The following is a 13,050-nucleotide window of genomic DNA, read 5'->3' as shown; positions in this document are numbered from 1 at the left end:
AAATTCTGCTCTTTCTGTTCATCTGTGTAGGGAACTCTCAACTTTGGTGGGATCAGGGTGGGCAACGGACCGACAGAGGAGGATGCTGAGATTATTCAGCATGACCAGCTCTCCACCCACTCAGAGGACGCAGACGAGGTAAGATCCTGTGGTGTGGGCTTCCTCTCCTTCCACCTCGGTCAGCCCTGGTCTTGTGTACCTAGGAAGCCTCACTCTAGTCTTCTCCTTGAAAAATAAAAATACTAATTAATACCCAGCCTTCCTCTGGACCTCTTAGGGCACCACAGCTTTGTACAGTGGGCCCTGCCCTAAGCTCCAGCTGTTGCCCCCAGAGCCTGCAGTAGTTTTGCTCCTGTCTTGAATTCCAGGTTTTTCCTGCAGTGCTCTGTATGCAGGTCTCCATTACTGACTGCTCTCTTACCTGAGGCAGAGCAGGCCTCAGCATCCCAGCTCTTACGACCTGAAACACAGGTCACTAAGCACAGCTTCTTCATCTGTTGACCCTTCCAAGGATCATTCCAGTACACTACTGACCAGCTGTAATCACTGGTACTTTTGAAGTCCTAGCCCACTGATGTGTTCTTGCTGCAGATACTTTGAGCCTTTTTGGTGTCATTTGCCTACCTTTTACAGGGAGAGAGAGAATTAGGCTAAGCTAGACTTTTTCTTAAGATACCGCCTCCAAGCCTACTCTCCTTGCCTGACCCCTTGTAGCACAAAGCCTCCGCACTCAACTATTAAAGCTCATCTACTCATTATGTTCTTTTTAAAGCAAGTAGAATAGGAGTTGAGGACCCAAGTTGGACTTTTCAGTCTGTCTGACCACTTTCACTCTATATGATTTTTTAAAAAAGAAATCACAAGGGTTAGGGATGCCTTTAAAAAATATGTATCTTGGCTGGGCGCAGTGGCTCACGCCTGTAATCCCAGCACTTTGGGAGACCAGGGCAGGCGGATCACGAGGTCAGGAGAGTTCAAGACCAGACTGGCCAACATCTCCCGTCTCTACTAAAAAATAGAAAAATTAGCTGGGCATGGTGGCTCATGCCTGTAATCTCAGCTACTTGGGAGGCTGATGTAGGAGAATTGCTTGAACCTGGACCCTGGAGGCAGAGGTTGCAGTGAGCCAAGATCGTGCCATTGCACTCCAGCCTGGGCTACAGAGTGAGACTCCATCTCAAAAAACAACAACAACAACAACAACAAAACGTATTTTAATGCTCTAAATTCCTGCTGATTTCACTTTGTGTGTATGCTGAAGAGGCCTGCCTCGAACGTGCTAGCCCACTTAACATGAACAGTCCTCCCCAAGAAGCATTCAGTAGCCTTGTGCTCCTAACTTGTGACCTTGTGTGTGGCGTGGCTCCCCACTAAGTGTAAATTTGTGTTTTCAAGCCTACCGAGGACGAAGTGGTAAGATGAAAGCTGGCATTGTCTTCGTGTTTATCTGGGCTTCTCTCTTCCCATCCTTGTGATCACTCTGCTGACCCTGCCTTCACCCTGGGGCCACACACGTGACTCCTGTGCATCCTGCATCTCACTAGCCATTTCTAACCAGTTCGTGGACCTGTGTTCTAAAAAGCTCATCTCCATTAATTGCATCTCATGTCGGTCACCTCTGTCTTTGTTTCATTGACTTTGCTGATCTAATACCTCTGAGAATGGCTTTGAAAGGAGCTACAAGTAATGTCTGCCGTGGCATTCTTGAAGTGACTCCTCTTGGGGGTTAAGGCCCATTGGCCTCTGCCTTCCTCTCCTGTGATGTTGTGGTTGCTCTCCCAACCACCGTGAGTAGCCGTTTCCTCCCTGCTCCTCCGAGTGCTTGTGAGCAAAGCTTACCCTTCCTCCCTGTCTGAGATGCAGCCAGCCTCTTCCTGCTGCCCTCCTCAGCTTGATGTTGCTTCACCTTAGGAGCGTTGGACCCTTCTCTGGGTCAGCTCTACCTCCATGTGACCCAGGTGAGAGGGAGACGGTTTTCAAAAGGAGGCTTTGCCTTCCAGATGCATCCCAAAGGAAATAAACCATCTGTGTGAAAGGAGTTCCTATTACATCAACCACACATAGAGAATAACGGAGACTGGAAAACAAGATGGCTAAAGGTTCAGGCCACATCTCGAGTAGAGGGCCCTCTGGCTCAGCCGTAATTCACTTAGCAACACACACTCTTTAAACTGGGTTTTTAAAAGGCCTTGCTGCACTGTTTGCATCTTCCCCCAACACTTCTCTCTAAAATGCCTAGACCCACGAACTGCATCTTTCCCTTCCTGACTCTCTGGCCCTCTCTAGCCGGGCAGTGGGATGGGAATGGGAAAGACTTTGCTGTTCTGTGTAAACACAGGCAGGGTCTGGTCTTCCTGAAGTCTGGAGAGGCTCCTTTGCTGGCATCAAGGAGTGTCTGTGTTCCTGGACTGCTCATCTGTGCAGTCCCTGGCTGAGCTACCTGGCGGGATGAGTGGGGAGTGCTCCATGTTAGTGAGGAGCCCAACCGTCTCCTAGGCTCACTACCTTCAACAGCACTGCTTTTGAAATGTCTTCCTAGCCGAGCACCCACATTATCAGGATGATCTGACCAACTATTGTATACCAATGTTCTCATTTGTAGCCATGTCCCAGGAGGTTGGACATCCAACAACATAGACTAATTCAGCCTCTGCAGTTTCTGGCCACCCAGCTCACTCAGGGATTCAGCTACCCTTGGCCACCCAAGTAGTCTAAACATTGTATCTTTATCAGGCACATACACAATCACGTTCTCTACAGCCAAATTTAGATACCAGTGACAGTTATCTAACAATTTTAAACAAAACAGGTTCCTAGAAAAAGGTTCAGCCTACTTGTAGAACTTCCCCATTTTGCTTGGATGTGAAATGTATTTGTCCCATGCAGGCCCTTGCTCCAGCCCAGTGGAAGCATTAGCACCTCTCCCTAGCGGAGACTCAGTCCAGCTGTAAACCAGGGCAAGGCCAGCTGGTTGTCTGGGAAATAGGACCACTCAGCAAGTCAGCAAGGGTCAGTGGCACCTCTCCCCACTGTCTGCTCAGCACGTGGACTCATGCCACCCATCCATACACTCATTCACCCTCTATGTGTCCAGCACTATGTACAGTGCTGCAGAAACAGAGAAGAAAAACATTAGTTCTTGCCTTCAAGGACCACCCAAATTGCGGAGACAGTCTGAGTGACAAGTGCTGTGATAGAAGTGTGTCCCAGATGCTATAGGAGTACAGAAGGAGGGCAGCTGACCAACACTGGGGTGATGGTGGAAGAGGAGCCCCTGAAAGGATTCCCTAAGGAAGTTAACTTACTCTGGTCAAGCAGGAGGCCCTGTAGGAGGAGGGGTACAGATCCACCAGCATATGCAGCTTCACAGAGGCAGAAGACCTGCAGGCCTATCACATGTTGGGGACTAGCAAGTATTTAGCTTGGCCGGAGCAGAGGCAGGAGTGGGGAACTGGGGACAGATGAGACTGGAAGTTGGCAGAAACCAGCTGTAGTAGTTTTTGCCTCATTTGGATAGCAAGGAGCCATCCGAGAGAGGGCAGTGAAGCTGGTGGTGACACGGCCCCGGTGCATTGAGGAAATACTCCCAGTGACCATGTTGTAGGGTATATTGGGTTGGAGAGGGGCACAGTCAGGAGGCATGGACTCCACCTCATCTGATGTGATTCAGGACAAAATGGGAGCCTGAAGTGAAGTATGGTTGAGTTGGAAAGGACGGAACCAGTATGAGATAGTAAAAAAGTAAAAGATATAGGTCCCAGTGCCTTAATAAAGGTAAGGAGTAAGAGAAGGTTCGAGATTGACTGCCAGAGGGTAGCAGTTACTTTGTTGAGCATGGAGAGCCTGTGGTTCTCCAGGAGGAGTATAGCTTGCTGGACATAGGCAAGGCAGAGATGGAGATTGGGAGTCACTTCTAGGGGTGGCCTTTGAATCCCTGAATGGCAGTCCCACAAGAAAGGTGCAAGGGCTGAGGCTGAAACTCCAGAGAACATCCGCGTTTAAGGAAGAACCTTGGCTGGGTGCAGTGGCTCATGCCTGTAATCCCAGCACTTTGGGAAGCCAAGGCGGGCGGATCGCTTGAGCCCAGTAGTTTGAGACCAGCCTGGCCAACATGGTGAAACCCGTTTCTACTAAAAATACAAAAATTAGCCGGGCGGTAGTGGCACATGTCTGTAATCCTAGCTACTTGGGAGGCTGAGGGAGAAGAATCGCTTAATTCTCCTGGGAGGCAGAGATTGCGGTGAGCTGAGATTGTGCCACTGCACTGCAGTCTGGGTGACAGAGTGAGACCCTGTCTCAAAAAAGAAAAAAAAAAAAAAGGAAGAAACTCGATGGAGACTAAAAGGAACTGTCCAGAGAGGTAGGAGGAAAACCAAGGGGAAGCAGATGTTTCAAGAAGGAGGAAGTGGCCAGGTGTGGCAGCTCATGTCTGTAATCCCAGCACTTTGGGAGGCCGAGGTGGATGGATCACCTGAGGTCAGGAGTTCAAGGCCAGCCTGGCTAAACATAGAGAAACCCCATCTCTACTAAAAATAAAAATATTAGCCTGGCATAGTGGCATGTGCCTGTTGTCCCAACTACTTGGGAGGCTGAGGCAGGAGAATCACTTAAATCCGGGAGGTGGAGGTTGCGGTGAGCCAGGTTAGCACCACTGCATTCCAGCCTGGGTGACAGAGTAAGACCCTATCTAAAAATTTTTTAAAAAATGAAAGAGGCCATAGTGACAGACACTGAAGGGGCACGAACAAGGACACGGAACATCTGTTAGATGTAACAACCGGGAGGTCAAGGTGACCTTGCTAAGTAGAGCCATTTTGTGGAGGAGTGAAGGTGGAAGCCAGGGTGCAGTAGGGTGAGGACTGGCTGGGAAGGGAGGAAACTGAGGCAGAGGATGTGGACAGGGACCCTGCAGCAATTCATGGTCAGTCATAGCTGACTCATGCTGGGTGTATGCTGAGTGGCAGACTCATAAGTGCTGGGCTGGATTTCTTACCCAATCCTTGCCTCTCCTAAGAACACCTGCAGGAAGCTGGGAATGAAGGAGAGAAGGCAAGGGTAAGGCCTGGAAGCGAGGCTTTTCTCCTGTCCTGTACTTTTTTTGACGGGAGAAACTTCAGATGGAATGAAAACACTGAAAGGGGTTGGCCTGAGGGAGTCCCGCGGTCACTGCCTCTAGCACATAGGACTAGAGATCAGCACTCCTGGGAGCCATGGACTTCTTCCTCTCAATGTGGGCTCTCGGGCGGCAGCCAGCAGTGGTAGGAAAGAGCTCTTAACCACAGTGTGGGGATTTAGGGAACTTGGGGAACCAGGATTACCCTAGTTTTCAGGGTAAGGAAGCTTGAAGAGCCTGCTCCGGAAGAAAAGCCCAGAAATAGGCTAGGTGTCCGAAGAAGTGAGGGAAAAGCAGACGTTTGCCCAGAGATGGCATGGTAGAGCCAGCCCCCTCCCCGGTGGCTGCACCCTTGTGGCCTGGGCTGTTGTGGCTTTACCAGCCGAGACGCTTTCTTCTTTCCCTATGTTCTCATGATTTCCCAAGGCATTTCTGGTGTCCTGTGGGAGTGGAATCACATGGGTTTTGAAAGGAACTGTGGTGAAAAATAGACCCTGACCTGAGGGCACGGGCCGATGGGGAGGCCACTGAGCCTGCAGGAGTGTCTGAACACTCAGAGGATTCTGGTCTGGGCTCTGTGGGGAGCCCCGTAAGGGAGTGCCTCCTGGTCTTTGGTCAGCTTGACAGTGTGAGAGGCCCAGGGAAAGTACTGGGCTTCCAGAGTATACCAAATTCAGAAGCCCACGTTCAGCCCTGACTGTGCTTGGAGTAGTCCTAAAAGTATACTCCCTAGAGCTTGTTCCAGCCCATTCCTTTATTCTGAAAATAATTCTTGGTGTTGAAAACTGGGAGAAAGGGAGCTGGAGGAAAACAAAAACAAGAAACTGGCAATGTGCCGTCTGCCCTTAACCCATGTGGAAATCCATAAACTTTGTCAGGATTTCCCTGTGCATGGTGGTGAAATCATGAAGGGAAAAAAATTCACCATGTAATCTCTAGAAGTCACGAAAGAAAAAGATTATTTTGCTCCCAAAAGCCTGTAGAAAGAGTAAGTACAAGGTCAGGCGCTGTGGCTCACGCCTGTAATCCTAGCACTTTGGGAGGCTGAGGCAGGCGGATCACGAGGTCAAGAGATCGAGACCATCCTGGTGAACACGGTGAAACCCCGTTTCTACTAAAAATACAAAAAGTTAGCTGGGCATGGTGGCACGTGCCTGTGATCCCAGCTGCTCAGGAGGCTGAGGCAGGAGAATTGCCTGAACCCAGGAGGCGGAGGTTGCGGTGAGCCGAGATTGCGCCATTGCACTCCAGCCTGGGTAACAAGGGTGAAACTCCGTCTCAAAAAAAAAAAAAAGAGTAAGTACAGTGGCTGTAGAGGCCTAGTCTTCTCAAGCCAGTGCATGGGTTGAGCGCCCATCTCCTGAAGCGCAGTCTGGGGAAAATCTCTTTCTGCCCTCCATTGCTTATTCTGAGCAGGGATACTTTCCTCGATAGCCTAGAAGGTGAGAATCACCTAGGCCAGGCATCCGCAGGTCCTTAGGGTCCCAGACGCAGTCACTTTCCCAAATGGAGTGCTGTCAGCTCAGCACACACTCCCCTCTTGAGCACAGAGCCCAAGAGGGAGAAAAACAAATGTGTTGAAAAGAATCGTACTAAGATATAGTTCTTAAAATGTAGTGTGTTGAGGGGAATGGAGGTGTCCCAGGGGATGACTAAGCCAGCCAGGATTTCTGGGGAAGGCATCGGCGAAATCACCACCTGAGCTTCACTGGGTGCTTCTGGCCCCTCCAAAGTTGAGGTGCCAACCATGAGAAGTGCAGTCCCCTGCCCTGGCCTGGGTTCAAGGTGCCAAGTAGCCACAACTCAGAATGCCTGCATGTTCCCCTCCTAGCCTTATATCTTCTCTGGTTTCCTCCCATGACAGTTTGACTTTGGGGACACCATGGTCCATCAGGCCATCCACACCATCGAGTACTGCCTGGGCTGCATCTCCAACACCGCCTCCTACCTGCGGCTCTGGGCCCTCAGCCTCGCTCACGCGCGTGAGTACCCCTCTCCAGGCTCCAGAACTCTAGTTTCCCCTCTGTGGGTGCGCTCTCAGCTTGGGGGCTAAAGTAGAATGGAAATTACATGAAGGTTCTGGAATTATTCAGGTTCCTGAACCCAAGGAGAATGAGTAGATAGGAGGCTCGGCACTTGTGCCAGGTTAGCTCTGCACAGGGGTCCCACTAAGGCAGTGGGAGGCCAGCATCCAGGGAACCCTCGAGGTGGGGATGGCAGAGCAAAATTCATGACCCACAGCCGCCTCTTGCCAAACCGCACTGGATTTTGTGTCTCCCATTCCCCAGAGCTGTCTGAGGTGCTTTGGACCATGGTGATCCACATCGGCCTGAGCGTGAAGAGCTTGGCGGGAGGTTTGGCGCTGTTCTTCATCTTCGCCGCCTTTGCCACCCTGACTGTGGCCATCCTCCTGATCATGGAGGGCCTCTCGGCCTTTCTCCACGCACTGCGCTTACACTGGTGAGGGGCAATGAGGCAGGGCGGGCATGGGGATTGATGTGTCCTTAGCTGCGGTGAGAGGGCAACTTTCCTCCCACACAGCTGTGCAGCTCTGTGCAGGAACATGAGCTGGCCTGTACTAGCTTCACCCCAGGACACCCCAGCACCAGCTTTGCCACTGAGTGTCAGAAAATGGCCACAGAAAAGCACAGCTCAGCCTTTCCTAGACTCTAGGGAGAGGTCACTGGTGAGTGGTGCGAGGTCCCACTCCCTGCCTTTAGCTGTCCCCACTGCTCCTGATTTTGGCTTAGAAGGGCTGCTGGGGGCCGGGCGCGGTGGCTCACTCCTGTAATCCCAACATTTTGGGAGGCCGAGGCGGGTGGATCACGAGGTCAAGAGATCGAGACCATCCTGGTCAACGCGGTGAAACCCCGTCTCTACTAAAAATACAAAAAATTAGCTGGGCATGGTGGCGCGTGCCTGTGATCCCAGCTGCTCAGGAGGCTGAGGCAGGAGAATTGCCTGAACCCAGGAGGCGGAGGTTGCGGTGAGCCGAGATCGTGCCATTGCACTCCAGCCTGGGTAACAAGAGCGAAACTCCGTCTCAAAAAAAAAAAAAAAAAAAAGAAGGGCTGCTGCGGTCTTAGAGTTTCTGGTTTTCTCTCTGGCGCATAACTCTCCTGTCTTTAGAACAGTGGAAGCAGCTCTGAAATGGATGTTAAGTGCAGGAAAGACTAGAGCACCCTGCACCCCAGCTTTGTCCTCCATGTTCTGTCATTGTGCCAGGCGTCATTGAGTTGGACCCCTGGCAGCTCCATTGTGGGCCAGGGGGATTCCTGGCTCCATAGGATGGAGGTTGGTACATGCACGCAGCTTCTTCAGAAGGACAGGTTTGGGGTGGTTCTGTTCGTTTTCTTTAATGAAGCTGTGACTCTTAATGGCTGTGTGTGGAGAGAGCATGAGTTCAGCCTCTAGGACTGGGAGAGCGGGGGTGTGGTTGAGGCCATGACCACCTCAAACCAGGGTTGCCAGATTTAGCACATAAAAATATAGTGTGGCTGGGTTTGGTGGCTCACACCTGTAATCCTAGCACTTTGGGAGGCTGAGGCAGGTGAATCATCTGAGGTCAGGAATTCAAGACCAGCTGGTCAACATGGTGAAACCCTGTCTCTACTAAAAATACAAAAATTAGCCGGGTGTGATGGCACCTGCCTGTAATCCCAGCTACTTGGGAAACTGAGGCAGGAGAATCACTTGAACCCCGGAGGTGGAAGTTGCAGTGAGCCGAGGTCGCGTCACTGCACTCCAGCCTGGGCAACAGAGCAACACTTTTGTCTCAAAAAAAAAAAATACAGTGTGTATTTCACATAAACAACAAATAATTTTTTTTTTTTTTTGAGACGGAGTTTCACTCTTGTTACCCAGGCTGGAGTGCAATGGCGCGATCTCGGCTCACCACAACCTCCGCCTCCTGGGTTCAGGCAATTCTCCTGCCTCAGCCTCCTGAGCAGCTGGGATCACAGGCACGTGCCACCATGCCCAGCTAATTTTTTGTATTTTTAGTAGAAACGGGGTTTCACCGTGTTCACCAGGATGGTCTCGATCTCTTGACCTCGTGATCTACCTGCTTCGGCCTCCCAAAGTGTTGGGATTACAGGCGTGAGCCACCGCGCCCGGCCCAAATACTTTTTTTAGTATGAGTATTTCTCAAATGTGCATGGGATATGCTTGTACTAAAAACTGGGGTAGCCTATATTTTCTGTGGCTGTTCTACCTCAGACTCCACTTCTTTGGGTCACCATTTCCTCCTTCATGTTGTGATTCTCTTTTTTGAGGTCTCAAACCCCTGTCTGGTAGTTCTGGGTCCTCTCCCCAGAGAAGCACTCACACACGCCTCCTGTTTTACGAGCATAGGGGTCTAACTCACGGCGCTGCCTTAGAGGCCCCTTGGGATGCTCTGTGGTGTTCATGGTCTCAAGGCCAGAAGAGGACTATGAATGTCTCCCTTCATTCTCCAAACCTGAAGAAAATCCAGCATCTGAACCTGAGAAACTCCTTCCCCACTCCCCTTAATCTTTGATTTTTCTCATGGCTGGGTGACCCCTGAGCCTCCTCAAAGATTCAGCTGTGGTTTTTTCTGAATGATGGGCGGAGAGCAAGGCCTGGAAGAGCAAGACATGGCTGGGATGTACTCCTCTTCAAAAGCCCTGCTGCATCAATAGATGTGGCTTCCCCTGGCCTGGCTCTCTCCCTCCTGGCCTCCCTCCTCCCCACCCAGCTTGTCTGGCTGGCCCCCGTGTTCTCAGCTTATCAGCTTACCCCGCCAAGCACCCTTCCTCCACCCTCCTCGGTGCACAGGAACCTCTGAGGAAGTAGCCTGCGGGGACTCACTTTTTCTTGCCCTTTGGCCTCCTCCTTTTTCTTTTCACTCCTGTCCCTTGAGCCCTGGGTTTGAGGGAACAGTGAACACCTCACCTTGATTCCAGCCCCTGGGGGTAGCCGGTCACCTACTCCCTGGGCAGGGTGGGAGCAAGGCACTGTTGCAGAGCAGGGTCGCCTGGGCTGGAGCCTCGATTTGTTGCCAGAGGGTTGCTTCCTCCTCGGGCTCACCTGTGGCCTCCCCATGTCTTCCCAAGTCCTCCTGAACAGGCCTGAGGAAGTGATGAGTGGCAGGAGAGCAGGACTCTGAATCGGGTGACCTGGGTTGGAATTCCAGCTCTGTCATGCCAGGCAGGGGACCTTGGCAGAGCGCTCACTGACAAGGTGACCTTGAGCACATAGGAAGTAATACACCAAGTGCTGCCGCAGCAAAAGCAGGTGCTCCAGGATGGGTCATGGCTGCTCTACTTAAAAGTGGGATGCCCTTGCCAGGTATGGTGGCTCACACCTGTAATCCCAGCATTTTGGGAGGCTGAGGCAGGTGGATCACCTGAGGTCAGGAGTTCAAGACCAGCCTGGCCAACTTGGTGAAACCCCATCTCCACTAAAAATGCAAATGTTAGCTAGGTGTGGTGGTGTGCGCCTATAATCTCAGCTACTCAGGAGGCTGAAGCAGGAGAACTGATTTAGCCCCGGAGATGGAGGTTGCAGTGAGCTGAGATTGCACCACTGTACTCCAGCCTGAAAGAGCGAGACTCCGTCTCCAAAAAAAAAAAAAGGGGAGGGGATGCCCTAGAGAGAGGGCATCTGCCTGAGGTCCTCCATAGAGAAACTGCTTTTAGCCTGTCTAGAGTGAGAGGAGACCCCAAAAGGAGGCAGAGGACACCCCAAAAGGAGGCAGAGGATACCATTAGAATGCCCTCAGTTGCTGTTTGCAAGGAACAGACATGTCGTATTTGTAGTAATTTTTTTTTTTTTGGCAATAGGTGTATTGGGCAGGAGAGGAAGAAACAGTGCAGACCTCCTTTGTGCAAATTCCAGAATCCTCTCTTTCGAGGGCTGTCCCTGTGACGCGAGTGGGATGCCTCCCCCACCACTAAAACAGGAGTGAATTAAATTGGTGCCTGTGCGCCCCCTCCTGGCAAAATGTGGCAGTGTGTCCAGGATGCCTGGATCTTCCCTGTGGCACTCTTAACAGGGGTGGAGCCTCTAGGCCTGCTTACCCGGCTGCAGGGATGGTGCTACCATTCTTCCTGGCATCCAGCCTAGGCATCTTCATACCTCCCACTTTATCCCTGCTGTTTCCTGACTTAAGGGCTGCCCCATTATACAAGTTCTGTGTCTCTTCAGTGAGGACAATACGAAAAACATTTGATTTAATAACATAAACCACTAGTTTGAGATTCATGCAGTGTCATAGGAAGCGGGGGTGATGTTTGGAAACAATGAGCGGTTAATGTATTAATCTGCTTATTGTGTCTCCTGAGTTTTTGCTCTCTTACTCCCTCCTAAAAATGTAAGCTTGGCTTCCTACCTACCATAATTAGACATCTTTTCTTCCTCAGAGAAGGCATGAGACAGGGATTTGATTGTAGTTATCACTGTAAACATCAAACTGATTTTTATGCAGAACTGTTGCCCCAGGGCCTACCTTCCAAGGAACCTGGTCTCTTCTTACCTAGTGGATTCCACATACACATAGATGTACACCCACCTGTACACACACAGATGGGTGATTAAAGGGACAGAATCAGGGACCACCTTCTTGTTAGGAATGCAGTGTTGCCACGGCATGACAGCACGGAGGAGCTGAGGGAATGGCTGCCCAGGAGAACTCAGAAGTCTTGAAATGTAGTTCCAAGCTGCCGTCATTGCCCTGATACTCGGGCCATCACATGGATGTGTGTTCTGGGCCCTGAACTGCACAGAGAGTGGCAGAACAGGCTAGAGAACAGCTCAGCCCAGAATTGTCTTTCCAGACTGCCTGTCCTCAGTCACAACCCCCACCAGGAAAGGGAAGTGGCCCCAGGATTCCTTCCTCCTTCACCCACTCGAGGAAACAAGGGTTCCTGTTACGTGGCAGAAATGATGTCTTTTGGCCCCAGTTAATCCCTCTGAGTCACCAGGTGGCCTTTGCCAAGTGCTTGAGCTGGAAGGGATAATAGAGACACCCATCTGGCTTCCTGAGGCCCTCCTCACAGCTGTTGAATTGTAGAGGTGCATTTCAGTGGCTTTGGGCGTGGCGAGACCTTGGAGGCTCCCTGAGCAGAGCAGTGGAGAGGCCCATCAAGAAGGAAGAATTTAGGATGGCAGGTGGGGCCCTCCTTGCCCCGGGGAACTTCATGTTTGTACTTTCTCAGGAAGTACACATTTCCCCGGTTCAGGGGGAGAGGGTGGGGATACGGGCAGGGAAATTGCTTTCCAGCTATGTGCTGGGTGGTTGGGGTGAGGGTGGCCAGGGAAGGAGGTGAAGTCAGGCTGACACCAAGACAGACCCAAGATGTCCCAGTTCTGGCCACCCTGTCTCTAAAGCAGCAGCTGGTGGGAGGGGCAGTATTGGGCAGTATGTCGGGGGGCCACCTGTCTGCTCACACAGTATGATGTGCCCCTCCTAGGCATATATCCTTCCTTGTCGCTGGGCCCCATGGGTAGATAAGGTGACTGGAGGGGTGCCAAGGAAAGGGCAGTGCCCCCACAGGCATCTGAAAACAAAGCTGCTGCTCCATTTGCCCAGTTTGGAGATAAGCAAGGTTTTGTGATTAGCCAGACAGGGGGTCAGCATTCTGGACACCTCACTGATTTGGGGGTCAGCCTACCCTCCCAAAGCTGACATTCACTCTTAGATCATGGCCTGGGACCCTCAGGTGACTGGTCCACTCTCTGGCTATGTATTGTTGAATGAAAAGGGGACATGTAAATCTCTTTTCAGCTGTTCTGAAATAACCGTTGCCATATGGGAACACAGTCTACTCAACATGAAGAATTCAAACCTAACAGAAGTGGGTGAGAAGCAGGAACCCACTGCGTTCCCTCACAAGTGGTCTCAGTAGCTGGAACTTGGAGCAATACTTTTGGTGGGGTGTTAGGATGTGGGTGGATCCGGGTCCTGGTTTGGAATT

The 13,050-nt window shown here is 51.3% G+C and overlaps 1 protein-coding gene across 14 annotated transcripts in view; it reads left to right on the top strand.

Moving 5' to 3' along the window:
- The window catches only part of ATP6V0A1 (ATPase H+ transporting V0 subunit a1), a 65,067-nt gene that overhangs the window by 49,089 nt on the left and 2,928 nt on the right, over positions 1–13,050 (top strand). For 6 of the 14 annotated variants that reach the window (XM_064369313.1, XM_064369310.1, XM_064369311.1 and 3 more), the window contains 4 exons: positions 31–138; positions 1,396–1,413; positions 6,978–7,095; positions 7,402–7,573. In XM_064369313.1, the coding sequence (XP_064225383.1) occupies positions 31–138; positions 1,396–1,413; positions 6,978–7,095; positions 7,402–7,573 (416 nt within the window). The remainder of the gene's footprint in view (positions 1–30; positions 139–1,395; positions 1,414–6,977; positions 7,096–7,401; positions 7,574–13,050) is intronic. The other 8 variants (XM_064369314.1, XM_064369312.1, XM_064369309.1 and 5 more) reach the window with 3 other exon arrangements.

This window comes from Aotus nancymaae, unplaced genomic scaffold, assembly GCF_030222135.1.
Source record: "Aotus nancymaae isolate 86718 unplaced genomic scaffold, 86718_ANA_hifiasm-v0.15.2.pri h1tg000089l, whole genome shotgun sequence".
In the NCBI taxonomy this organism is placed as follows: domain Eukaryota; kingdom Metazoa; phylum Chordata; class Mammalia; order Primates; family Aotidae; genus Aotus; species Aotus nancymaae.
The sequence above is the reverse complement of the archived record's forward strand: the minus strand, read 5'-3'. Positions and strand labels throughout refer to the sequence as shown.